The sequence below is a fragment of the Aplidium turbinatum genome, chromosome 12 (genome assembly GCF_918807975.1).
Source record: "Aplidium turbinatum chromosome 12, kaAplTurb1.1, whole genome shotgun sequence".
Classification (NCBI taxonomy): Eukaryota; Metazoa; Chordata; class Ascidiacea; order Aplousobranchia; family Polyclinidae; genus Aplidium; species Aplidium turbinatum.
The window spans coordinates 17,688,961-17,715,636 of record NC_137483.1 but is presented as its reverse complement, the minus strand read 5'-3'; the positions used below and the strand labels follow the sequence as shown (position 1 = coordinate 17,715,636).

At 38.2% G+C, this 26,676-nt stretch overlaps 1 protein-coding gene across 1 annotated transcript in view; it reads right to left on the bottom strand.

Moving 5' to 3' along the window:
• The window catches only part of LOC145780636 (uncharacterized), a 113,031-nt gene that overhangs the window by 72,749 nt on the left and 13,606 nt on the right, over positions 1 to 26,676 (bottom strand). The window contains exons 14-41 of the mRNA XM_082592261.1: positions 23,440 to 23,521; positions 21,178 to 21,322; positions 20,398 to 20,480; positions 18,624 to 18,774; positions 17,944 to 18,068; positions 17,174 to 17,365; positions 15,483 to 15,612; positions 14,838 to 14,961; positions 13,470 to 13,560; positions 12,688 to 12,811; positions 11,854 to 12,050; positions 11,202 to 11,327; positions 10,448 to 10,654; positions 9,752 to 9,917; positions 9,294 to 9,401; positions 8,331 to 8,438; positions 7,942 to 8,163; positions 7,467 to 7,595; positions 7,042 to 7,234; positions 6,408 to 6,538; positions 5,765 to 5,989; positions 5,049 to 5,190; positions 4,642 to 4,765; positions 3,774 to 3,962; positions 3,286 to 3,408; positions 2,825 to 3,007; positions 1,941 to 2,135; positions 1,442 to 1,550 (exon numbers count right to left, since the gene is read on the bottom strand). Coding sequence (XP_082448387.1) covers positions 1,442 to 1,550; positions 1,941 to 2,135; positions 2,825 to 3,007; positions 3,286 to 3,408; positions 3,774 to 3,962; positions 4,642 to 4,765; positions 5,049 to 5,190; positions 5,765 to 5,989; positions 6,408 to 6,538; positions 7,042 to 7,234; positions 7,467 to 7,595; positions 7,942 to 8,163; positions 8,331 to 8,438; positions 9,294 to 9,401; positions 9,752 to 9,917; positions 10,448 to 10,654; positions 11,202 to 11,327; positions 11,854 to 12,050; positions 12,688 to 12,811; positions 13,470 to 13,560; positions 14,838 to 14,961; positions 15,483 to 15,612; positions 17,174 to 17,365; positions 17,944 to 18,068; positions 18,624 to 18,774; positions 20,398 to 20,480; positions 21,178 to 21,322; positions 23,440 to 23,521 — 4,124 coding nt within the window. The remainder of the gene's footprint in view (positions 1 to 1,441; positions 1,551 to 1,940; positions 2,136 to 2,824; positions 3,008 to 3,285; positions 3,409 to 3,773; positions 3,963 to 4,641; positions 4,766 to 5,048; positions 5,191 to 5,764; positions 5,990 to 6,407; positions 6,539 to 7,041; positions 7,235 to 7,466; positions 7,596 to 7,941; positions 8,164 to 8,330; positions 8,439 to 9,293; positions 9,402 to 9,751; positions 9,918 to 10,447; positions 10,655 to 11,201; positions 11,328 to 11,853; positions 12,051 to 12,687; positions 12,812 to 13,469; positions 13,561 to 14,837; positions 14,962 to 15,482; positions 15,613 to 17,173; positions 17,366 to 17,943; positions 18,069 to 18,623; positions 18,775 to 20,397; positions 20,481 to 21,177; positions 21,323 to 23,439; positions 23,522 to 26,676) is intronic.

Sequence of the window (26,676 nt, the reverse complement as noted above, 5' to 3'; positions counted from 1 at the left end):
CAAAAGCGTTCATCAGTGCACGGATATTCTTTTATAAGCAACACAGATCGGTGTTTCTAACTTGAGATGGTACTTTAAGAATCATTGCGTTTTTCATTACTGCAGTGAATATGATATGAATATCCACTGATCCTAAAACAAAAGTGTGGTGGTGATGCTAGGATTGAGGTGGAACACCAGAAAGTCAACAAACTCAGCTGACATCATTCGTGTAACAAATATATAAAACATCACAGAGCATAAAAAATGATTGAGAATAACAAAAATAAAAACAAAACAACAACAAAAAACATATCACTAAGTCAAGGTTCCCAACCCAAGCGAAGTTGGAAAATGTGTATAAGAATGAACCACCAAGGCTTTATCATTTACGAGCAAGTAGAAACAAACCAGCTTGCATTTGCATAAATACTTTTCAGACATTATTTCACATATTTTAGCCATAGTTGACGCAACGTATAAAATTGAATTGCTTGTTTCGATAACTTTAAGAAATGAAAATACTGCGCAAGCTCACTATGACGAATCATGGAAGGGTACCGTACGTTGCCATGGTTTCAATGGTTGTCATGGTCAGGTGCTGGGATAGTTCATCGATATACCAGCGAGAACGAATTCCGAAATTGATTTCGTGTAAATTCCCTAACGAAAAACTTCACTACATAAACTGTTTCTTTTCCCGTAACAATGGGCTTGGTTAAACATTCGACTCTGTAAATTTTGAAATTCATTCATAGCTTATCAGGCCAGTGTCAGAGCCAGATAAGAGCATTGCTTGCAATGTTTTTTAGATCATTGTCGTCACAGGAAGGGCTAAGGGGGCAGTTGGTGAGAATGTGCTTCATTGTCAGATTATACACTGGTCTACAAAAAAGATTTTTGTTCTGTTGTTTGGACTTTGAAATCTGATTCAATGTAATTTTGGGGTGCTGAATCCAAATCTGAACTCAGATTTTTACTATCACATCAGATTTTTGAGATATGATAACAAAATACTTTATTTTTGTAAAAGTGGAAGATTTGGCGTTGCGTTTACCACCAACATATGCAGTGTCATAGCGAAAGATTAATGTTAGACACGCCAAAATAGCTTAAATAAGTTTACTAGACAAGCATTGCCATAAGCCTGCTTAAATCTTTGTTATTTTATGCAAAACATTGACAGGGGGGGGGGGGTCAATTATACTTTTAGCTTCACTTTAGCTTGATATTACTGCTTTGTTGCTTTGTTAATAATGTTGCTCCTAAAACCAATTAGTATCAAAATAGTAGTTTGTAGATGTATTTCAGGTATTTATGATGCACCCCATGGCCTGGATTTGGAAAAAAAAACTTTTATTTCAAATAAACTTGACCAAAAAAAAAGTTACTTAAACATTCGCTTCAGAGCCACGGTGGAAAATGTTCTCTGGTTTGCTTGACAAACAAACACCAAACTTACTCTCGTGGTCAACGTAGCTTCCTGGTTTGCACGCCGTTGGATGAGGACTTCCTTCAGGACAATATCCTCCGATCGGACACACACCGCCTATGCTTGAACGGTTCGGCGTCTGAGACACATACCATGCCTTACTACACGACGTAAAAGTAACGTAGATTTATGAGATTTGAACGTAGCACGCAACTACTGTAAGCGACGTATAACTTTAAAAACAAACAAACATTGAAAAACTCATCAGATTTCATACAAGTTTAGCAAGATATAACAAAACAACGAAAGTATGAAAACCTAAAGACTCGTCTCAAAGAAAAGGAAGAGACTAGTTTAATCTCTGATGACGTATTTGCCTGATGACGTACTCAAGCTTGCGATCGAGCATGATCCCAGACAGCAAATCAACAGTTTTTTTTATATAATATGTAAAATCGGTTGACTTGTTGAGTGCATCCACGTGCAGACTCTCGAAAAGAATCGCCCAAGAAACAAATCAAACACCTACCGAAGTGTCAGAGCCCTCAGTGCAGTAATATCCTGCTCTGCATGGTCCAGTTGGTTCTGTGTTTTGCTTCCCAGTGCAAAACATACCGCCTGTACATGGCGTGCACTCCAAGGAGTTTTTAGCAAGCGTACCGTTATAATAGGTTCCGGCATCACATGGTTCCGGGATAGCGGCCCCAGGCTCGCAGTAAGATCCCTGAAAGCGATAACAGTTTTTGTACATGTTCGTTCTGTTATGTCACCATCAACCATGTCGGCTGCATAGCCGAGTGATGAGAGCCCTGGTACCGCACTCCAAAGGACACCGGTTCGACACCACTCGTGGGCATGCGGCTGTGTCTTTGGAAGGACATGCCTGAAGGTGGACACGAAGATTGGCTTCCTTGCCATCCCGTCCACTTAATCTAAATCTTCAATCACCGCTGTAAATCTGGTGATGGCGGCGATGACGTATCAGGACTTCAGACTACAGTGAACAGACGGGGAAAAAAAGCAGAGCAAAAAATTACAAAACCAGTTTTAGAAACATCGTTTTAAGGGGTTGTTAACATATTTAGGTTTTTCCTGAAGCGCAGTTTTGTTGCAAACCTAATATTCTATCTATGTATGCAAAATGCAAACCTATGTATTGAGATTCAGTTTCTATTTCTTGTCAGTCATTAGATCCATATTTGGATGGATTGCTTTTAAAAATAAAGTTTGCTAAAGTTGTTGCAGTACAAATAAATTTTGCAATGTGTAATTTTTTTATTTTTAGTTTCAAAAATATGGACTCAGTTTATGAGATTCGCTTGATTATTTACAGGTTCGTGTTATACTCTTAGCCAGTATTACAGCAAGCAAGATCAACTGAAGCAAGTCAAAATAAACACGTCGCTCATTTACCGGCGGGCAAGGTATAGGGTTGACCGTTCCATTATTGGGACAGTAATACCCGGATGTACACTTCGTGCAGCTGTCTGATGACACGGCTGCTGTCCCATTTAGGAAGGTGGAAGCTGGACATGGGTGCTCAGTGGCTGGACCCGTTCCGAGAGTGCAGTAGTGCCCGTTTGGACATGGTCCCGACTGCAAAGATATGATTTTGTTTACTTTTTCCATCATAGAGCCATCTACCATAGTTTGTAAACTTTTAGACTATATCGTTCACCATTGTAAAAACCTAATTTCGACGCGTCATACTCAAAAAGCACTAAAACGATTGAAAAAGATTGATTAATGAAAATATTAATATTCGTAGAAAACCGCAACAAAAAGCTACTAATTCAAAACACTGTTTTTACAAAGCTTCAGTTAGATTAGCTCTCGTCTTCAAGGTACTAAACACAGAAATAATATTTTCATACCGGGGACGTAAGGTTAGTGGTGTCGCAGTAATGCCCAGGGGTGCACGGGATGCAGCCAGATTCACTTTTTAAACCGGTGTTGGCGCTGAATGTCGATATGGGGCATGGGGTAGGATAGGGATCCTGTAAAGATGGTAACACTTTTCGTCTTTAACAAAACACAACACAAAACTACTCGTGTTTATCTTCTGCACAATGCATATGAAAATCATATAAATGAGTAATAGCAAGTGTACCTAAGAAACTTTCTCTTGTATAACAGAAAGTAATATTTACTCTAAAAATATTTAATATATGTTTTTCTATAAAGTGTAAAAACTGATGATAAACAAGTGTAAAAAGCATAATTGCATTCACTGTGAAATGCTGCCTAAGTGCTGCAAAATTTACCCACAGTAAGGTAGGCTACTGTAGCTGCTAGAACAACCAAAGTACAAAAATATCACATCCAAAGCAGAAAATAGCATACGTACCGCCGAATTAGAAGCAGTGTCACCATTTAAACAATAAAATCCGGCCGGGCATGATGAGTTGTACAAGTTCGGTGCGTTTGCTGTGCCAACGTCACAAAAAGTACCAGCAGGACAGGATTTGTCCGGCAAAATAGTATCCGAGGTGTCAACCAGGTCGCAGTAGAAACCGGCAGGGCAAGGTTCACACGATGGTTGGTTTGTTGTCTGCCAAATAACTTTAGTTCAAATCGATTACTCAGATAACAAAAGCTGCCAATTTAACATCGTTTCAACGTCAAAGCATGGAAGAACGATAACTTTTACTGTTTGGGTTGTTGACATGCGGTTGGGTTTCATGTAGTTTCAATGTTACCGTTAATACCTCTTATCAGTCTAGATATATATTAAATCTCAGAAGTATGATAGAATTTGGGAGCAAAAGGATTGGAACGCCTGGTTAATCTAACCAAAAAATAAAGAGCCCAAAATATAGATACCAAACTCACGTTCAGCAAACAAACGTTTCACATTTATAGCACTGAAGATGAAGACAGTATAGTTTCGAAACGTTTGTTTGCTGAATATGAGTTTGGTATCTACATTTTGGGCTCTTTATTTTTTGATTATGATAAAATTCTTTTAAAGATGTTGATCTAGATTTGTATGTGTGGCCGTTGGTTTCAGTTACAAAAAAACGCATTGTTTCAAATCAAAGTGCTTTGGTTCGATAAAAACGCAAATACCAGGACGCCGAACAACAAATAGATGATGAAAAAAAGAAAAATCCAGTTTCAACAACAATGATGACCAGAATACAATCTCACCGGAAGCAAAATTAAAAGTTATAAAAAAAAAAAAAAAAGGAAATGCAAAGAACAAAATCAAACGTAACAAAAAGTCTTACCGAATACATTCCAACCCCGCATGCCAGAGGATCGATTGTTCCATTGGTTGGGCAATAATACCCCGCCGGGCAAGGGGTGCAGTCTTCGAGCCCGTCAGACCTGCTCGCATTGTTATAAGTCCCCCTGAAAGTGGAAAAGACAAGATAGTCAAGAAGCTGTCAATCAAACAGTTGTTAAAAACAGAAAAAATAGATCTTGGTGTAGCAATGAAATACATAAACTGGTTTATACTGGTTTAAACTGGTTTATACAAAGCAAACAGAGACTTCCAACCATCAACGTTGTCAATGGTTCGAAAGTTTAAAGTTCTAAACAATAACCTGGCGGGGGGGGCATTGCTTTTGAAAATATTTTCAAAAATCTTGAGGTATAGTGGCGTGACAAGAATTCAAAGTAGATTACTTACGGGGGGCATAGTTGAGGGTCACTGGTTCCAGGCCCACAATAGGCCCCTGGCACACAATCGCCGCAATCTTCTTCGCGTATATTTCCGGTTGCATTTGAAAATGAACCAGATGGGCAAGGATTTTCTTTGTTGAAAGTTGTGCCTGTAGAGAAAGTTGAAAATGTTTTCAAATCCACATGCACAGACAGCAAACCATCCGATTTCTACATTGATTCAACGTCTACAAGCGTTGAATCAATGTAAAAAGCAGTTGTTTTAGTGTCCGGGATAATCCTCTTTAGTCAGCACCTGGCAACCGTTAAATTCGATCTGTTATACAAAATAGGGGTGGGCATAACATTTAGTTTGACGGGTCACGGGGGGAGTTTTGGATGAAAAATAAAAGCAGAAGAATTTCAACACAATTTTACTAAAAAGAACAGTTGTTGAGTCGAGCGTCAGATACTACGCATGCGCAGTTTGATACCGGTCACTCCTTCAAGCTACTAATCCCACAAAATAATAAATAAAAACATTGAAGGATGTGACAGCTTTATATATCGACAACTTCTTATGCTTCAGAATTGTATTCTTTGCGGTGGTATAACAATAATTTTCCTGTCTATAATAAACGATATTGGACGCATGTTCTTGTATCAAGTGATTTAGTAGATCAAAACTTCATGTCATAAACAAGTTATCAAGTTTCATGTCATAACAAGCTTTCAACATTTTACCTGCTGGACAGAAATATCCCGCTGGACAAGGACCCTGTGGTGAGCTACGTCCACTTTCGCACCAAAACCCCCTTGGGCACTCCCAGCACTCATCCTCGGTAGCCAGGTTGGTCTTGTTTGAATAGGACCCGGCTGGACAAGGCCATTGTTCAGGGAATTCGGTCTGATTTTTGCAAAAATACCCGGGGGCGCATTTCTCAGGGGCTTTGTTGGTGCCGCCGGTGCCTTGGTACATAGAAAGAGATTAATACATGATGACATGGTGATTATTATTTATCAACAAAGATATTAATTATAGCTATCTGGTAGCTTTTCAGTGTAGTCCTGGAACGTTGTACACCTGAAGTGGTTAAACAATAGACCCTTAGGCGCATTAGCTCAAATGAAGAAGAAGAAGATTAATAACTACAAGACATTTTTATACACAGCTGTACCCATCGAAGATACGGGTTGATATCGGGTTGGTACGACCCGACATGGTCTGAACGATAAAAAATAATGTTTTTCACATTACTTGCAACAACAAAGTCAAAAATTAAACCTAAAACGAAAGTCAAACCAGCAAATAAGTCTTTTTCTTGAACGATATGTTAAAATGGGAAACTTAAAATTATATTTTGTTCTTTTTTTCAATTCAACTCACCAGCAAGACAAGCAAACCTTGGCGGGCATACGTCACATTCGTCCGCTGACGTCAGATTGTAGTTGTCGGTGTAGAATCCGGCGGGGCAATCATTGTCCAAGTTATTTGATGTTCCACTTGGGCAAAAATGACTGAGGTTGCAAAAGATTTTGTTTAAAACAATTGTTTTTTCAAGAAATCGCTAAGCTGGCAAATGATTTCTTTCACATTGCAGAAGTTGAATTGATGTAAAAAACAATTAAATTTATATTTGAGTAAAAGACCAAACTGTTATAAAGTTGCGCTATCGCGCGCAAATTTTTAAACTACAAAAATAAATTTAAACGTTATCAATCAGCATGAAACCAATTTTAATACGATAGGTCAACACTTACAATAGTTTTTTTTGTAAATATCAGGAAAAAAATGCCATTATTTCGATTCATTACATGAGGCGTTTAATTGATAAACCAACTTTTAAAAGACTTGCGTTTTTTATAATCATTATCAACTCTAAAAATTTTACCATATGTCGCCACATTCATAACGCAAACTATGCTCCTGGTGCTTTGCATAACATTGTCAGAAAAAAAATCGTTTAGTTATTATATCCAAAACAATGAACTTCAAAATTGATGCAGAATATATACATTACCCGGGGGCACACGGTTTGTCAGGGGCGGTCAGAGCAGTGGTGGTGCATGCCTGGCCCGCTGTGCAAGGAGTACAACTGCTAATAGACGGCTGGCGTGTAGAATCTTGAAAGGTACCAGGATCACAAGGGTTAGGATTAGAAGTGCCAGAACCACAGAAGTAACCAGCCGGGCAGTCAATGCAATCTGACATACCTGGTAAGAAATAGTAACGTATTTTAAAGAAGTTTCTACCAAGTATACTTATTGAACTTATTATAAATATAAATAACATATTTATATGCAACAAAGTAATATTACTTTTACATTGATTTGAGGGAGGTTTTAAAAGAATAAAGCCGAGCACCTGACATGCAAAAATGCGAAAGTTATTCAAAATGTCACGTAAAAATAAAGTTCTTCCTTCAAGCACCAGGGTTTTACTTACTTCTAGCCCCTTCTTCAGCGGTGTACGTGCCTTCGGGACAAGCTTGGGGGCCATTTGGTTCACCCCGCTGCCCGGTCTTGGAGTCGCAATAGAACCCTCTGGGACACGGATCACCGGGGGTAGATGTACCTGGGTTTAGGAATTAGAAGTTAGTACTTTCAACAAATATTGCAACAGAATAAACAATTCTTTTAAACTTACGCAAAAAAGACATACACCAAGGAAACGGCGACATTTTTATCACATATGTTGAGTAGATTTTACTTTAGTGTGTTCGTGATGCTTTGTAAGACATTCTGTTTTGATCTTAAGATCAATGAAGATCAGAATATACTACATTAGAATACTATGGATACAAATACGCTACGTAAGCTGTGATACGTAGTTACGCAACTGTACGTAGGTGAACATAACTAGTATTTATTTTGACATGATTTGAAATTTAATTTAAAAGTTTTTTTCTGTACATGCTCACCGTTGTTGCAGTATCGTCCAATGGGGCAATCTTTGCATGCCACGCTTTTTGATTCTTGGCCCTCGTATGGCCCATACGTACCGGAATCACAAGGGTACTGGAAGGCAGACTGCGTGTTTTTGGGACAGTAATGGCCGGCGGGACATATATTTTGAGTTCCAGGGGTGCCGCTGGAACTACTAACGGCCGGTATACCAGCAGTGCCACTTGTGCAAAAGTAACCTACAAATGTGAAATAGTTAACAATTGTGGTCATCTTAATGCAATAGATTAGTATTCGGATAATTGTATTTGCTCAGTTGGGTTTAAGCAACAGGTTCACGTTATTGCTATGGCATTTATAAAGACAAATGAAACTATTTTAAAATAAATTAATATACACTCCATACCTGCTGGACAATCAGAGCAGTCTGTGTCAACTGTTAACCCAGGAGTCGCGCCATACTTCCCAGCAGGGCAAGGTTCAGCGACGGTAGCACCCTCAACGCAATAAAATCCTAAATACAAACCAAACAGATAAACGTGGAATTTTTAACCAATATCTGTGAGTTGGAGTGTTTTTAAATCCACTGTAATCTTTCGTATAAATCAATGATCTTTTAAGGAACAGGACGAACTCGTTTAATCATGTGGCTGAGTGGTATAAGCGTCAGCCCTGTGCTCGGAAGAACGTCGGTTCAACACCCAATGAAAGTGCACGGTTGCGTTTCGGTAAGACACTTTGTGGAAGGTCTGAGTGTTAACGATTAAAAAGATAGGCTTCCTTGTCTTTCCACTTATTCCGAAACCTACAATCACCAGACATACACCTTGATATGGCAACAAAAAGCTCGTGGCAGACTGGTCAGGGTCTGCCCAGTGCCCATGTTCAAAGTAAGCCTAGGTTCGATTCCCCGTCTGATCATAACAGTATTATTGTATACTTTTCACGTGTAACTATGAAGATGAGTCAAACAGTGGTAAGCAAACACTATAGGTATGTCACAGTAGTGTAGAATGTTGAAAACACAGTCACGAAACAACCTCGTTTGTTGTACTGCAACAATAAATAACCTATTTTCCTACTGTGATAAGCTACTGATCTTTTCTAACTTTTCAACCTTAATTAATGAAACAAAATTGATTAATTGATTTATTAATGCTTTGTGTGTTGGTGGTGGCGCGTTCAATTCTCTGCTGGAACATTTCCCTATATATATATTTTTTTTTCGACACTATTAGCAGCAAGCATGACAGGCGTGCTTGGTATTTTCCGGTCATGATCACCGAAAAACAACCTAAATATTTCTATGATGTCTTTTCTCAAATGTTTGAACGCTCTTTATCGTAGTTCTTTGAAACACAAGTCGTACCAATGGGACATATTCCCTCTTCAGGTGTGGCACTATCGCTTCCTTCTCCACACAAATAGCCTGCGTCACAATCTGTGCAAGATTCCTGATTCGCTTCTGAATATTTTCCTGTAAAAACGAACCCAGCGATAACATTCAAGTTCATGTTGTTTAAACAATCAATCAAAAAAGCGGTATGTTTCCAACCAACCAATCAGAGAAACGATACGTTTCGAAATAGCCAATCAAAGAGAAAGTTTAGAAATAAAATGGCTAGAACTTCTGGTCAATCTAATCAAAAATAAAAGATCCTATAATGTAGACACTAAACTTATGTTCAGTAAACGTTTCCAAAACTAAACTATTTTCATCATCTTCGGTGCTATAGGATACGCTAAACACGTAGCCATCTGCCAACTCGTCTTCACAACGCCCTGAATAAAAGCCACAAAATTCGTGGTGATAAGGCGACAACTTACCTGCTTCACATTTTACAGGCAGAACGGTCTTGTCGGCGCACTGGAATCCTGCCGGGCACGAAGTGCACTCGATCTGTCGTCCCAAGCTGTAGAATCCCGGATCGCAGGTTGTACCAGGTGATGTTGTGACAGGACACTTTTCTCCGGGTGGGCAGGGAGTGCAAGCCTGAAGTGGATAAACCAGTTGAAAATACTGCATTGCAATAGTAAATCAAATATAGTTATTACTCTTTAAACCCTTGACAGCCTGTTTCACCCTAAAAGGGGGATCATCAGAAGGTCCTTATTCAAATAGAATGTATTTATCATTATTTAAATATTTAAATTATTTAAATAAAATACAGAAGGTCCTTATTCAAATAGAAAAAAAAAATTATTGCAATAGTATATTTATGCCATTGCCAAGTGGTAGGGGATTTAAATTTAGTGGAAGAAAGAAAAAGAAAGCGATTTTCGTGTTTAACTTCCACCATGTCATTATGCATTTTGCTACAAACAGCACAGCTGCTCGATAAACGTAGAATCGACGTCTTTTAGAGCTCTCACCACTCGGCTACGCAGCCGACATAAACCACGATTAGTGTAGAAACAATGTATGTAATGGAGTATAAAAAATATTTTAGTTATTCCATCTTCTTAATTAACCTGACGAAATTTCTTCTCTCCTAATGTTACGCTAAAGCATAAAAAAATTACCATCTGTTTGGGATCCGAATAAGTACCAGCTGGACATGTGATAACAAAAGCCGTAAAAATACTCGGACAGGCATAACCAGGAGGACAATCTGTACACGAATCTTTTCCTCCGCCACTGTACGAGCCAGCATCACAAGAGATTATGTTGCTGGGGTCAGATGTGTCTGTTCTGGGGCAATAACTTCCAGCCGGACATTTCGTGCATACCTACAAGTTGGAAAGAGGTGTTGTTGCTATGCGTTAGTGTCCAAGAGTTTAACAATAATGAACACTGAAATTAAGACATTACCATCGTTCGGTAATTCATATGAATTAATTTACTACGGCCAACGATAATTGAACCAAACACAACCAAACAATTTTCTATAGAAATAGTTGACGGCGATCAGGAACATTAAAGAAAATTTGTGTCAATTTATTAAAAATTCATAATATTTGGTGGCGACTGGTTATAAGGTTATAGAAGACGTCCGTAGATGGAATTATAACGGAAAATAATTGCAAGTCTATCCAATGTTTTCGTCAGATCACCACTACATCTGTTGAAAACCATTATTCACTTGGCAAAAAAACAACAGGCAAGACACGTCTGACGATGGATCAAAATTTCATAAAACACGTGTATTTTCAAATGAAACAAAACCGGTAATTACAAGCCAAGCAGAAATACTGTCTACAGGTGTGCTCAACCAATCGTAACGAAATTTTTCCAACAACAATTGTGCAACAAATTTGTGCAACAACAAGAACTTACAGACTGCCCACCCCCAGAGAATGTACCAGAGTCACAAGGTGTCTTCGTATCGGTGCTGGTGGAAGGACATGCAAACCCGGCGTCGCAAGGTGTGCAGCTATCAGCGTTTGCTAACGAATATTCACCCTAAAAATGACAAGTCAAATAAGCAATGCTATCAACGCTACATGACACACCAAACCACGCTTACCAAGTTTGTAAGGTTACTGAAATTGGGTTGAAATTCTCAGACACCAAAAGTGATTAGTCAAATTTAAAAAGATTTTTATTATAAGGTTTTTTTTTACAAAAGTTTTTTTTATAAGGTTTTTTTTTTAAGTTTTAAAAAAAAAAAATTATAAGGTAGTTTTGTGATATAAATGTATTAAGATCGGTTAGATGTACTTATGCTGTGTACAAACAAATATTACTAAATTGTTTTCTTAGCAATCCCTTTCATCATCCAGGTAGCCCAACGTTAAAGCACAAGGAAGAAAATACTCCATCTAGCAATTCAATCGTTTTTACACTGATTTTGCAGACGTTGAATCTAGGCAAAAAAGCTGATTTGCTGGTTGAAACCTTGAATTTTGAATATAGAAGCGCTTAGGGTAATAATAACGAAATTAAACAAAGCTTAAATATCTTTAAGGCTAACGTCAGCAAAACTTACAGACAAACAGTCCGCATTCTCACTCCCGTCCGGCTGTGGACACTTTTTGCCAGCAGGGCAAGCTGTGCAGGCTTCTTGGGAACCGATGGAATAATAACCAATGCCGCAACTAGCCATAGTATCACTGTCGGTGTTCGGACATTCAAAGCCAGCTGGGCACAAAGTGCAGAATGTGGCATTTTCCAAGGAGTAAGTTCCTATGGTAAAAGATGAGGTAGGTGATGTGTTCGTGTTTTATGGTCAATGGAAAAAAGCAACCATCATTCAATTTCAGAAAGAGTTGATGACAGGATTCAATAAGAAACTGATGTTCAAACTTAGCAGATATTTGCATTGTAGCCTGCTGAATTCTAGGTTTTGATTAGTATAAACTAACACCGGACGAAACAAACACGCGGACACCATCAACTGCACAGTCTATTGGGGTATGCGTGCATTGGATTACCAACCAACATAACAGCTGCTCAAAACAGGCAATGACATTTAGTCTAGGCCATCAAAACCATCTTGAGGTTGCTAAAAAGCAGAGCCCATCAACTCTTGAACTGACGAAGAAAATGAGGGTTTATGCAAAGAAGAAGGTTCTCATGTTTTTTACATTTAAAAAACGTCGGCGAATGATATAGCAATGTCATAGCAATAAATGTGATTTAAAATCGCAGTAAAAATACATTAAGTACTGGAACTCGAAGTCACGACTAAAATAAAACTTAAAGTAATGTATAGCAATGCCAAGTTATCAAGTGATGTCAAGCTGTTGAGCTTTTCAAAGTTTCGATCTCTTTCTACATATGATCTCTTTCTACATATTTCTACGTGATGCTGATAAGATACCTGGTTGGCAAACATTGATGGTGAATTGATCTGTGTAAGGACACGCACTTCCAGCAGGGCATCCGTGGCACACGCTCTCTCCAACCAAAGAGTACGTGCCAGGGGTGCAGGCAATAGCAGCGTCCTAATCGTTTGTATATAATGTTATCGCGCTTTAAATGCAACATGGCCTTAATCAAAGACAAATGGCAGGTATTGGTTTCTTGAAATGATTGTAGGAAAACTTACATTGTAAGAAGACAACCCTTTGACTGCCGCGTCACCCATATTTGGGTGACGGCCTATGTTTCATTCAGGCCGCGTCACCCATATATAGGTGACGCTATATGCAAAACGCGATGCATTATTTTTTTCTGGCCTGTGGCGCTATTTTTGGAAAATAGGCTTGGCAGTCAATGTGTTAGATCTCATGAAAAAGTGAAGTTTAAGAAAAATAAATTAAAAACAAAAACGGCTTGGTCAAATTTTACAGATGTATGTGTCGAATATGCTCCAGCAATTTAAAAAAAGTAACTTCAATGTATCAAGGCAATTACGACAAAGCTGGTATTCGTTTTTAACGGAAGTGTAGTGTAGTTCTTATGTCGTGTTGACTTTGTAATACCTTTCTCTTTCACCATCAAAGCTAGGAGAGATAGAAGAAATATTAAAAAGTCAAAACCGACAAAATGAAAAACTACACCATCAATTTCATTTAAAAGCGAATAGGCTCTGCACTGACACTAAAAAAAAATTCAGTAAACTAAAACGTTAGTAAAAAAAAAGTCAGAACTCGTTCATACAGCAGTACATCTGGCTCCAGCAGGACACGCTACACAGGAGGAGCCACCACCAGGGTTGTATTGGTTAGAAGGGCAAGGCACTGGAGCAGTGCTGAAATGGTTAAAAGAAACGTTTAGGTTCATTTAAAGTCAAACTTGCTTAAAAAAATTTATATTTTTTCTCCCCTTTTTTTGTGGCAGCGCATTAAATAAACCTTTTAAGTCGTAACCTTTATCCAAGTGCGCAGTAGTACATACAAAGTACTACATACATAATAGTACATACATAGTGTTCGTCCGTTCATTATGACGCATCAATTGTAAGCAAGCTTGGTAGCCGTCTATGCGAACCTTTAACGATATTTCCTGTGAGCTATTTTGGCTTTACGTTTCAAAGGTATAAAAGCTGTATGCCAGACAAACCAAACAACTTGTAATCAGTCTAAAGAAAACAAGCTGATACAGTCCAAGTTAAAAATGGGGAAGCAAGAACACAAAACGTTTTTAAGAGAGGATAAGTCAACCGAAATCCGCAAATTTTTCGATAGATTATTGATTGCTGACCGCTCTGACAACTACGTCCTAAACTATAAAAGTGAAGCACCTCATTTTCGACCAAAATAAGCGCTTTTTTATCACGTTAAAAGGTGAATGCCTTTGTTTTCTCAGAAAAACATAAACAAACAAACAACAATCTGGTTTGATAAAAGTTAATTTCTGAATTTAAGGATAATTATCGTTGCTAATCTAACCCTGCTCTGAAGATGTGATCATTGACGCCCCGCAGGTGTTGACAAAAACAGTTCTTAAAAGGAGCAGCACAAATATTCCATGAGCATGAATTGACAGTGCTTTAGAATTACATGTACCCAACCCAGACAAACAGACAGACGTCTGCAGACGTTGCATCAATGTAAAAATCAGGGCTATTAAGTCGGAAGGATTTTAGCATGTCCAAACTCGTTAAAAAAAGACGACTCCGGCATGATACAAAATGATGAACAAAAATATTTTTGTTTGCAATGTTTTTTCAAAATATTTTTTCTTGTTCATCATTTTGCGCTCTAAATCTTTATCTGAAAACAGAAGTGTTTGTTCTTGCTAGTTTTTAGAAAAGTTGTTGTTTCAATTTCGATTATAACATAAGAGAAATCAAATTTAAAAAAAATTAAAACAGGACAAAACTTTAAAAAAAATCTGGCAACACTGAAGTCGGAGTCGGCCAGTTATAAATCGAGGAATCGGAGTCGTATAATTTTCGCCCGACTCCACAGCCCTGGTAAAGACGGGTTTTGCTGTCTGGGACATTTCTGAGAAATGGGTAAGTACTAGTATCAGATGCACATCAGAACCCGGTCCTTGTCAAAACAAACCCAATAGCCTACCAACCTTGGGTCAGAGCACGAGGACCCGCTGGGACAGGGATCACATGACGTTTGTCCAGTATTCCCATTGGTTGTTGTACCAGATGCGCATTTTACAGGAGGACTACTTCTGTCGGCACACGAGTAGCCTGTGTAAAGAAGGGAACAATTGAGCTGATTCAGAACAAATTAATCCATGCTACGAACCAGGCGAAGATCTAAAAGCTTACCAACGAGACATCGAGAGACTTGTAAATAACATCACCTAAACAAAAGTGTGCGTCGTCGGTAACGATAACAATAATCGGCGCCAAGATCTTGGGTAATCGCAATGAACCACAATTGGCCGATAATCTTTGAAACAACGACGTAACTTCAACAAAGAAAATAACCAAGGAAGTAAAACAGCAAGGTGTGTAAACAAAATCTTGGAAAACTCTTTGTACACAAAGTAAAAAAGTCAGGCAATGAAAAAATGAGCATATCGCAATGCATTGTTTTGCATCTAAAAATAACAACACAAATAAATAGTTGAAATTTTTAACCTAAACCACACTTTGACTAAATTTACAAAAAATAACACAGCAAGTACTGAATTTAAACTTCAAAAAAATAAATTTTTCTTATACTATCAGCAAAACTCCGCATAATTCTTTTTTGGCCAACTCACCAACATAGCAGGGATAGCACGTTCCATTCCCAGCCAAACTAAATTCCCCTGAATTGGGGCAAGGAACTGGGTCAGCAGCGCGATCCCTGCAAGAAGACCCCGCAGGGCAGTCCAAGCACACTCCTGCACCCTGAAGACAAAGTTATGTGTAAAAACAGTGAACACATTTCGATGGTAAATGAAACTTTTCACATTGTAAAATGTTTTGCACGTATTGTGGGAAGCATCGTGGATATAGGTACAGGTTGGTAGTGATGCACCGGAGGTAACATTTTGCCCGGAGGCAAGATGTTTCGGCTAGAAAATTGTAACTCCGGCCGGAGCTTCCGGCCTTTGTTTATAGCAAAGCTACAGTACTTCAGGCAATCAATGCTCCAACCGAGTGTGGTCCACATAGCAGTAAAATTTTGGGTAGATTTCAAATTTGGCAATGTTTTCTATCCACCCAATGTAATATTTTTTTTTAAATATCAAAAAATTTTGTATTGACTTCCTTGATTCTGTTTTCAATCTTACCTATGCATTTATAACCAATATGACAGGCAACATTGTATATTCTTGCATTACTACAGGACAACAATGATGCCAAAAATTAGATGTATTCAAGGTCATGAACTTGACCACAGCCACACACAGCTTGCACACATACCTCCGCTCCGGACCAGAGCCACGATTACCTCCGGCCCGGAGCCGGAGCTGAGAATTTGGCAGGCGTTTGGGCCGGAACCAGAGGTTGTTCCATCACTACAATCATGTTGAATGACGGTTGTTTTGTGAAAGCATATTTATATTTCGGATTTAAATTTAATATTTTATTCAGATAGAATATTATTGATAGCCCTTCTTGGGGGCTTTGAGAGCTTTCCTGATTACCTGTGGGATGGTTTGTTGGCAAGAGCAACACTGAAAACATTTGAAATTATTTTATTTAATTGGTTTGGTTGGTCTAACGTTAGATAATGTTAAGTAATGTTATTCAACCCAATTACATTGTAGCTGATCATCTGTTTATAGTTTTATAACACCAGGAAACATCAAAGACTCAATACCCATAACACAATCGTGCCAGTAATGAGCAAAAGAAAGAGAATAATGTTTTCTCGTCAATTTTCAATTGATCTTCTTGCGTTTGAGGCCGCCACAGATCACGTTGTTACACCCAGGCGCAGCAGCCAATGGATTGTGTGTTCATCGAGCGTTGTTAGGTCCACATGTCTATCTTGTGGTCGGTATACAGGACATTGATAGATAATGTGGTGTGCAGTTTGAAAATCTGAGCCACACGCACAAGATGGTGAATCGGCGAGGCCCCACTGGATCATGTTGCTGCTAAAACGGCCCACTCCAGTCCGCAGGCGATTGAGCTTCACCCATTCCTTCCGGGGTAGATCTGCTCCAGGTGGGGTGTTGGTATTGAAAAGGACTTTGAATTGGGTTGGTTTAACGGTTCCTAACTTCGGAAATGTGCAAGTTCGATTTGCACATAGCTGCAGCATATCGGGAGAACGGGCGTCGAGATTTCAAGCGCTGGGGCGTTTGGGAGTGCGAGGTTAGAACAATCTGATTACTAAGTAGTTGTTAGCTATGAAATCACGCAATGGAATCACTATATTACTGGATCAAAGCAAGAAGGGAATTGATTTTTTTTCGTAGGCTTTTCATTTCAAGCCGTTCGCAGTCACATGACTCACCACCAGAGAGTATGTTCCTTCCTCACAATTGACAGGAACAGCAGCGGGGTCGAGGCAAGACTGGCCACCAGGGCATGGGTCACACCCAGATGACCCTTTGCCCCCTGTTGAGTATTCCCCAACATCACAAGGAATAATGGGGTTAGCTGGATCCGGGCAATAATTTCCCGCCGGACATGAGAAGCAATCGCCCTGAGTAATATCACGAAACGTCACTTTATAACAAACACTTTCTTTGGCTCCTACTGCGTGTCGTTATTTACAATTTACATTGTCGTGTGGCTTTGAGTCGAGATAAGTTAACATAGATAGCCTGACGCTACAGGCTCCAGAGACGTCAATTTTGTAAAATCGCGTTGGAAGTGTACTGTAACTATGAAACGAATTATTTAGCAATCACGTCATCGACTACGTCATAATATTCTCTTAAATTATGCTACAACGAAATGCGGTTTGTTTGAGACAAAATATAAACACAATGTCACATATAATGGAGGCATGTCAGTCAATAGTAAGCGTAAAGTGAGTAATGGCTTAAATATGTACTGGGACAACGAAAACAACCCATTAAACACAACAAAACTTAATTAAAGTTAAGCAAAAATATTTAAAAAAAAAAGAGTTTTAATATTGTGTTATTTTCGATTTCAAAACTTTTAAAAGTTGGCAAAACCTGACCACAATAAAAGTGAATATTAAAAGTGACTGGAAACCACGATTGCAACATTAAAAACACGTTGAATCAATGTCAAATCAACATTGCAACTAACATCTCCCAATGCGCTATATTCGCCGTCATTGCAAGGCACAGGAGCAACGGTACGGTCTCGGCAATGGTTTCCCGCTGGGCACTGCAAGCATATGGTCGCTTGTGGATTCCCATCCGTATGTTCACCTATACATCAACAAACATCACACAGCACACCTTGCATACTTACTATAGAGTTTATTTCTGGTATGTCTGGGTTCGATTTCAAGTTGGGTCAAATAAAATACATCAAAAACGGTACTGATGGTGTTCTTCTTGCATAACACATTGAGGGTTATGATGTGGTGACGTCATACAAAATTAGTTTCAATTGACCCTTAACGTTTACTTAAAAATTGTCGTTTTTAATTCGAGCTTTGTTGCTGCGCACGGGGAAGAGGTTCACGCAATGCGCAAATCAACTCAGTTACGAGCAGTGGAGAAAAATTAAAATACATTAATTTGAATTGGAAAAAGCACGTTATTCACAGATGACAAAAAGCAAAATACATCTTGAAATCTTAAATGTATTGTAGCACTTTAAGTATCAAGAACTGTTTTCAACATTACACAAAGTACGTAGTAGTAGCCCAGTTTTAACCTGGTGACTTTCCCGTTACCGAGGGTCGCGGGATCCACCTCGATGTGTCACAATTGCCTTCATAACCACAATCACAAACACATAAAAAATTTATAATTTACCATTAGGACAATTTGTGCACGACCCCTCTCCAAATCCAGAATAGGTTCCAGATGGGCATGGGGATCTAGTGGTGCTGTTGCACATGTATCCTGCTGTGCAAGGATTGCACACAGCTGCTTCACTTTCACTATATTGATTCGGGTCGCATGCCTAAGAAAAGAAACTTTTGACTTTTGTTGTGCTAAAGTTTTCCTTGTTAAAAAGAATGCTTCCTATAGTCAGGTCTAATATATGAAAAATACTAAATTCTTAGCTAATCTCCCCACACTTCAATTATTACAAATCGTGTATATGTAACAACTTCTGGAGTTAGTGTAATAGACCTTTAATTGAAACCGTAAACCTTCCTGCTTGTTGCGACATGCCCAGCATTTCAAAATCATCATTTGATGCTTACTCAGCCTACACTAGCATTGGATTATCTCAGTGGTTCCAACCTGGGATGCACGGACCCTTGGGGGTCCGTGATTACCTTGATGAGTTTTGGAAAAGAAAAAAAAAACAAAAAGCGATCTTTTTACATTCATTTCTCTCTTTAAATGCAAATGTGTCAAGCTCAAGCCCGCGAGAATAAACTGTACCGGTATTATCTATGCTGCTGCCAACAGTGTGTACATTGACCTTAAACTACAGTAGATCTACCACAACGCATGTCGATTACATTCTCATGATTTGAGATCAAAAGAGTTGTTACGCATTGAATTTCATTCAAAAACTGTGGACGAATTTTGGTGCTCACAACTGCAAACCTACCCATTCTTGGCAAAGCAACGATTATTGTTTTGTTACCATTCATAACCACTTACCTTTGCGAGGCAGGATTCTCAGCTCTTGTTACAATAAAAACTAAACATCGAAATCGCCTGGACGTTGAAGATGACATGCGTGTTGCATTGTCAAAAACTCAACCACAGTTCAGTCGTTTAGTTCAGGAAAGGCAACAACAGACCTCTCATTAAATTTGCTTACGTTGAAAAAGTTTCGGCATGGCACTTTGGGTCACCTTAATATTCAAATACTTCTGACATTTCTTGAACAATTCATTTTCTTATTTGAGCAACTGTTTAACCTGATATTTGCCGCAGGAGTTATAGCGGCAATGCAATATGACACAGCACAGTAGTTGAGTAGCATAATTATTACATCATCATCATCATCATAATCCATCGTCGGTTTGTTCCCCACTAGTGGGGGTGGCCGATTGTTTCCGCGCAGCAATTGTTTTAATCCCTTTTCTCCATTTCACCCTGTCCCTTGCATCTTCCTCCTTCAGTCCGACTTTTTTAAATTCATCCTTCACTTGTTGTTTCCACGTTCTTCTTGGACAACCGCGTTTCCTCTTCCCATCCACCTTTAGATCTAGTGCCTTTCTAAGAAAACTTCCTTCCTCCCTCCTTATCACATGTCCATACCATTGTCAATAATATGTTAATTGAGTTTCAGGCAAAATTTAGGTAGGGGTCCGCAGAATTAATAATTAGTCTAATGGGGTCCGTGACTACAAAAAGGTTGGGAACCACTGGATTATCTGGTTTAATTGGTTCGCCAGATTTTAATTTTACCGATAGATTGTTATAAGACTCGGGTTTATATATCAACAAAGCCTGAAAATACATTGTTCAAAGTTTAACCTGAATATCTAAGACTTCCTGGACTGAAAAAGATCTCGAAAAACATCCCACGCTTGTTTTTATTTTCTATTAAATCACTATTTTTTGTCGATTTCTGTTATAAGATGTTGCATTAATGCTATTAGATTACTTCAAAACTTACATTACACACGTTGTCGCCTTCCCCGCTATACTGGCCAGGATTACAAGACACAGGAGAGGCTGACGGATCCAGACAGCTTTTACCTGACAAAACATTATAACAACAATAATTGAAGCAAGATTATTTGTTGGCAGCCAAAGTTACCTTGCTACAGATACAAAAGTTAAAGTTTAACATGAAAAGTGGTAAAACAGAAAAACGCAGTGACGCATTTGATGGGAATCAGAACGCTCTAGATAAAGTTTTAAAAACGAGTTGATGTAAAATAGCTTCGTGGAGTGCGAAAGCCTTTTCTGAAGCTTAATGTTAGCAGTTGTGCATAGGTTACTCGCAGAAGCTTTGAACCGCTGACATAAGCTCGATCAACGAGACTGACAGGGTTAAATTCCGATTGTTGTTAGTGTTGATGGCTGTAAACTATTCCATTGACCAGGTGCCACTGAATGAAAAAACTACATGGTGGCAGCAAAAACAACTTAAAACACCTTGCATAATTTTGTTAATCCTTCTTTTAACAGGACCGGACGGTTTAAAACGTTTTTCGTGGAATAAATACAGACGCAAAAAGGGCTTATATCCAATCCAAAATTCTGTAAAGAGTAAAAAGTAAACTGCAAAAAATCGCGAAGTTGACCTGGGAATATCATTTGAAACTATTGCAATAAAATTGATTACTTGCTCGCTTCCGTTTAATTCATCAGTTCGCCTAATTCGTCACTTTTTCTAATCCCCATGAGATGACAAATTAGGCGAATTCTATTGTATTAATAATTCAAATACCTGCAGGGCACGACAGACAAGCTCCTTGACCTGGTTGGTCCTGATAAGTTGTGCCCGTGCATGCTTCAGGGGTGGCGTTGAAACCGGCGCATCTAAACCCAGGTGAGCAGTCCACGCACGCAGTTCCGTTGTCGTATTCTCCTTTCTGTACAAAAGTAGGTAAAATGATTGAAGCCCAAAGTGTAGAAGCCTATGCTGTCTTGAATGATCAAGTACTTTAGCAGATAGCCAATTTAGCGTATATCGAAAGAATGTTTGCTGGCTAACGCACTGTACTAGCGCTACCATCAGCAATTGCACTAAACTGCAGGTCAAAGTTAATTTAAATCAAAATACTGTGGGCTAAATAAACAAAATCAATGACGTACGTCCGTCACTTATTTTCATGTTATAGCTAGAACAAAAGAAACTGGATTGACTTCAGCTAAACAAAGTAATCTATTCTCTACTCTGAAATTATCGGGCTAGCACTAGGGCTGCAAAGTCGGAGTGGTTGGGTAGGGCGGATTTCGGCAAGTCCGGAGTCGGACTTGTTAAAAAAAGGCGGACTCTGACTCTTGTTTGATACAAAACGATATTATTAATATTATTTATTTGCGTCAGACAAAGCTGTCCATATCCAAAAAGAAACGAAATAATACACAAACTGCAAATGCACAAAGGTCACAGAGAGCCACTTTGGATGTCATCAGTAAGAGCTCACTAAATATCTGCTGTTACAGAGTTACATACAATGAGCGTTGGAAGAATTGAAAGTATTCAGAACGATAAAAACAATCAGATGACATAATGCTTGATGTCAATCAAGTGGCTGCTCGAAAAATGCCCGGACATTTGACCCCAATGAAATGTAGTCCAAAAACAGCCTCTCATACGAAAGAAGAAGAAGGTTTGATAAACAATAAAAATTTATGGTTGCAACCTTTTTTCAAAATGTTGTTTCTTGTTCTCTGTATTGCGCTTTAAAACTTTACGAGAAAATACAACTATTTGTTTTTGTCAAATTTTGTGAAAATTGCCATTTTAATTTCGATCAAAACCCAAGTGAAACCACATTTTAAAAAAATGAAAAAGAACAAATATAAAAAAAAAACTGGCAACACTAAAAAATCTGGCAACACAACCCGGAGTCGACCAGTGGTAAATCGAGGAGTCAGAGTCATATATTTTTCGCCCGACTCCACAGCCCTGGTTAAGACTGTTCTTCATAAAATCTGGGTTGCGCATTCAAGAAGCAACAATAGTAGAAACAACTTCAGCAGTGAAAAACCAAGTGATAATAGAAACCCGTCATCATGTTCGCAAAAAAGTCTGCCACAATTCTCTTTAATAAAAGTCACCCTTTGAAAAGCTTTTTGATATTACTGCATGAAGTCTACGATGTCCTTAATACTAGGTTTTTTTTTCGCTGAGACTTTTCGGTCATTTGTCCGAAATGACTTGAAAAAATTCGGTCATTTTTTATCTATTTCGGTCATTTTTTCTGATGAAAATATTTCCTTTCTAGTAGCTGATACAAACCAAAATTTGCACTTCCTGACTAGCTACAACATTAAATTTCGCTGAGAAACGTTGTTTTTTTCGTACATTTTGACCGAATTGACTATATATTTTTTCGTACATTTTGACCGAATTGACTATATATTTTTTCGTACATTTTGACCGAATTGACTATATATTTTTTCGTACATTTTGACCGAATTGACTATATATTTTTTCGTACATTTTGACCGAATTGACTATATTTTTTTCGGACATTTTGCTAAAAAATCGGTCAATGACCGATAAATGACCGGAAAAAAAACAGTCTTAATAGATGCCCAAACGAAAAACCAACATCCGGGAATCGTCACCATTCGCACGCGTCATTGTCGTCATGTTAAAGAGTTATAGATATATTTTTCAAACAAAGTATTGACTGGCATAACAGAAAGTTACTGATTATCCTTTAAAAATGTTTGTTTAATGCAAACACATTCTTATTCATAAAAAACAAAGCAAATTCTTATTTTTAAAACATGGATTGACATGTTAGCATGTTACCAACAAAACAAAAGAGAAACTTAAAGCTTTTGTTTGTCTCGATTGTATAATTAACAGTGCAATGATGATAAGTACAACAAAACCTGACAGCAAAATCACGTCTGTAGACGTTGAATCAATGTAAAAATGTTTTGGGAATGGAAATCTAACAATCTCAACAACACAACGTTGAATAAAAAAAAAAGTTGTTGTCAAATAATTAAAATCTAAATTACTTACGGCACATGGTTCAACCAGTCCGGTTGCGGGGTTGAGATATGATCCACTGGCTGTGGCTAAACACTTTGTGGAGCCAGGGGGGCTGAAAACATTCAGGAGGGATAGGATGAAAAATGTGAAAATATAAACAGAAAATGGTTTAATCCTCTTCATTGTGAAAGAATAGAAGAGCACGTTTGGAAGAACCAAAATTCTAGAACATTATTTGTTGCACATACACTTTGCTCAGTTTTTTAATAAGAACTGTTTTCACTTCAACGATATTTTAAAATCTAAAACAAAACGCAATATTTTGATTAAGTTATTTGTCAGTGAAAAAAGGAACAGCTAGAATAGACAAAGTTATAGTTACATCCAAACGAACATAGTCAGTTATGTTTACTTCTCATGGGATGAAATATAACTACTCCAGATAGCAAAATTCGTCACTTTTAGAATTGAACCCAAAAGGTGGAGAAACAGAATCATCTCATATGCATTCCATAAACAGCTAAATCCGTCATTTTTACATTGATTCAACGTCTGGAGACGTCTTCAACGTCTGGAGACGTTAAATCAATGTAAAAATGACGGATTTTGCTGTTTAGGAAATGCATGTGAGATAATTCTGTTTCTCCGCCATTTGGGTTCAATTCTAAAGTGTAAGATACAGGGAGAAAGAGATGAAAGATGCGGATCCCAAACCCGGGTAAAGGGTTGGCGGCAAATTGGCATGGAATATCAATCGTTCGTTCTATCAAGCAGAACGTTTGTGGGCAGCAAAATGAAAGGACCTGGAACTAATTTTCGTCGGTTTGTCGAGTGTGCAAAGCAGGAACGTAGCCGTGGAGGGAGGGGGACAATCGCCCCTCCAAATTTTATGTTGCCTCACTCCAAAAATATGTTTTAATGCCATTACAACGTTTTAATACCATTGCAATTCATGCTGAATGACGTTTTCTTCCCCTACATTTGCTTTGCCCTCCTAAATTTTCTTTCTCGCTGCAGCACTGGTGTAGACACTGTATACGCCTGTTATTCAATTGGAAAGGGAATAGATATGGCACACAAAGGTGATGTGTTTACAGCAGAGGCCTGATTTCATAAAAAGTCTCGTGATTCACTTATCCCGGTACCAAGCATCCATTTTCAAAATACTGTATTGGTTTTTGACAATGCGGTTTCAATGAACTTGGCACTGACAACAGGAGCCTGCGTTTGCTGGACAAACTACAAATTACACCGTTGAAGTTAGGTTTTTAGGTTTGAAAAACGTTGGCAGTCGGCCAATATACGTTGAATCGTGTCTTGCCAAAAAACCTTTACGTGACAAAGCTTACAAATCATCTTACCCACAATTTTTACAAATAATTTTTCTATTCATATAAAGACGGCTGAAAAATCAGTCCTACCCAAGAGATTGATGATTATTACATAATGCCCAATTATGACGTCATAGTTAACTTGGGAGACCCTGACAATCATAACAAACACTTTCAACATCAGCCTCATTCGTCACCGTGACTTGTGTCCATGGTTCACTAAATTATATGTTTCGTGAAGAAAGTGTATTAAATGCAAAACCATCTAAAGTCGGCACTTTACCCAACGTAAAAGTCACTGTTAGTCCTGAATTACCTTCAATTCAACGATAAAATTTTTGAATAAAACGTCGACTTTTTCAGCCCGACAGTCAGATAAGAATGTTTTGAATGAGATTATAAGGGAAAGTTTTGGTTTGAACAAAGAGTAAGTATGCGCAGTTGTATGGAATTGTGTAAGTGCTGTGGATTAGCCTTCAAATGTTTCGTTTCCCTTAAATTTATGAAATGGTTTAGCAGAATCCCAGGAAGAAATCAATTTTTTTTTACGCTTTACTGTGCAGGGTGGACGTTAATTCAATGAAAAAAAGCTTTTGCCGAATGAGATAGAGCCCCCGCTGTTACAGCCCTCACTGTTAAATCATAAACTATCTATGTAGGAAGCCGTTACCATGTCAAACATCTCCACGATCAAGTACGGAAAACCATTTCACTTCTACGTCAATTCGGCATCATAAAACAATAAAACTACGCAATAAAACAGGCAAAATACATTTGCCTCCAAAGACAAGCCCTCGCAAGTCCACGAAAATTTCGATTTGCTATGACAATAGCACCACAACTGAAGCCTTGTTGTAGACACTGCTATTGAAACAGACGAAAAGCCAAGATAATGTGCAAATATTTAATGCGCTGTGTCAACTTTCCAAGCTCCTATTGAAAGAGATTTGTTCAAGTGGGAAGATTTTAACTGTGACTGTCTTCATGTTAGTAATGACGATTCAAACAACAAAGAAAACAGCATCACACTATTTTACTGTTTACAAGTAAGGTGCTGCAAAATTAATTAAAACAATTTTTTTTCTGTAATTCTGCATCGCAATGTATTTAAGTTGAATAAACAGACGCTAAAACAAATTAAACATAATAATCCTTCGCTAAACACTTGTCGAAAAAGAATTTGGATGATACAATCTTCGGAAGCTTTCAAGAAAAAAAGTTAAATGGTTTACATTTACAAAAAAAACTAGAAAAATCAAAACACAAAGATACTCAATGGCATTTAGCTATGAAAATGCGTAAATGCTCAGCATTATCATGTCAACTGGAGGCTAGGAATATGGCCAGTGTAGTTTAAGATGTCATTACGTCACACTTTCGTTTTCAGGAAAAAGGGAGTGAATATTATAGAACATGTTCGACCGCTCATTTTCATGAAACCAGAGTAGTAGCTAACAAAAATACACATTTCAAACACAAAATCGCTACTAAACCATGCATAAATGTGAAAAAGGTGGAGCTCCATAATGGGGTTGCAGCACTACATCTTCTATTAGCATCACAAATCAAAGCAGAAACTAAATCAAAAAAACAACTAAACCAAGGTCTCATCACCACACAAACAACCGAAGTATACATATTTCTCAAATGAATCAATAAAATTAGTGAAACTTTTAATTTAGACGTCGAAAAGCTAATTCAATTTTGCTTGACAGTAGCCACGAGTTGAATGCGCATAATTGGGAGCATGTTTAAATCAAGCACGTTTTCATTCACGATGTTACCCAACAAATTTTTTTTCAACGGTTTTTGTCATCATTCGTAACCTAAACCGTTTATTTAAATTAAACTAACAAAAAGGTCGTTTCAGCAAAGCTTCCACTAAGCAAGGCAAGCGCCCAAAGATGGCCGCACATTTGTTAGAACAACTTTTCTC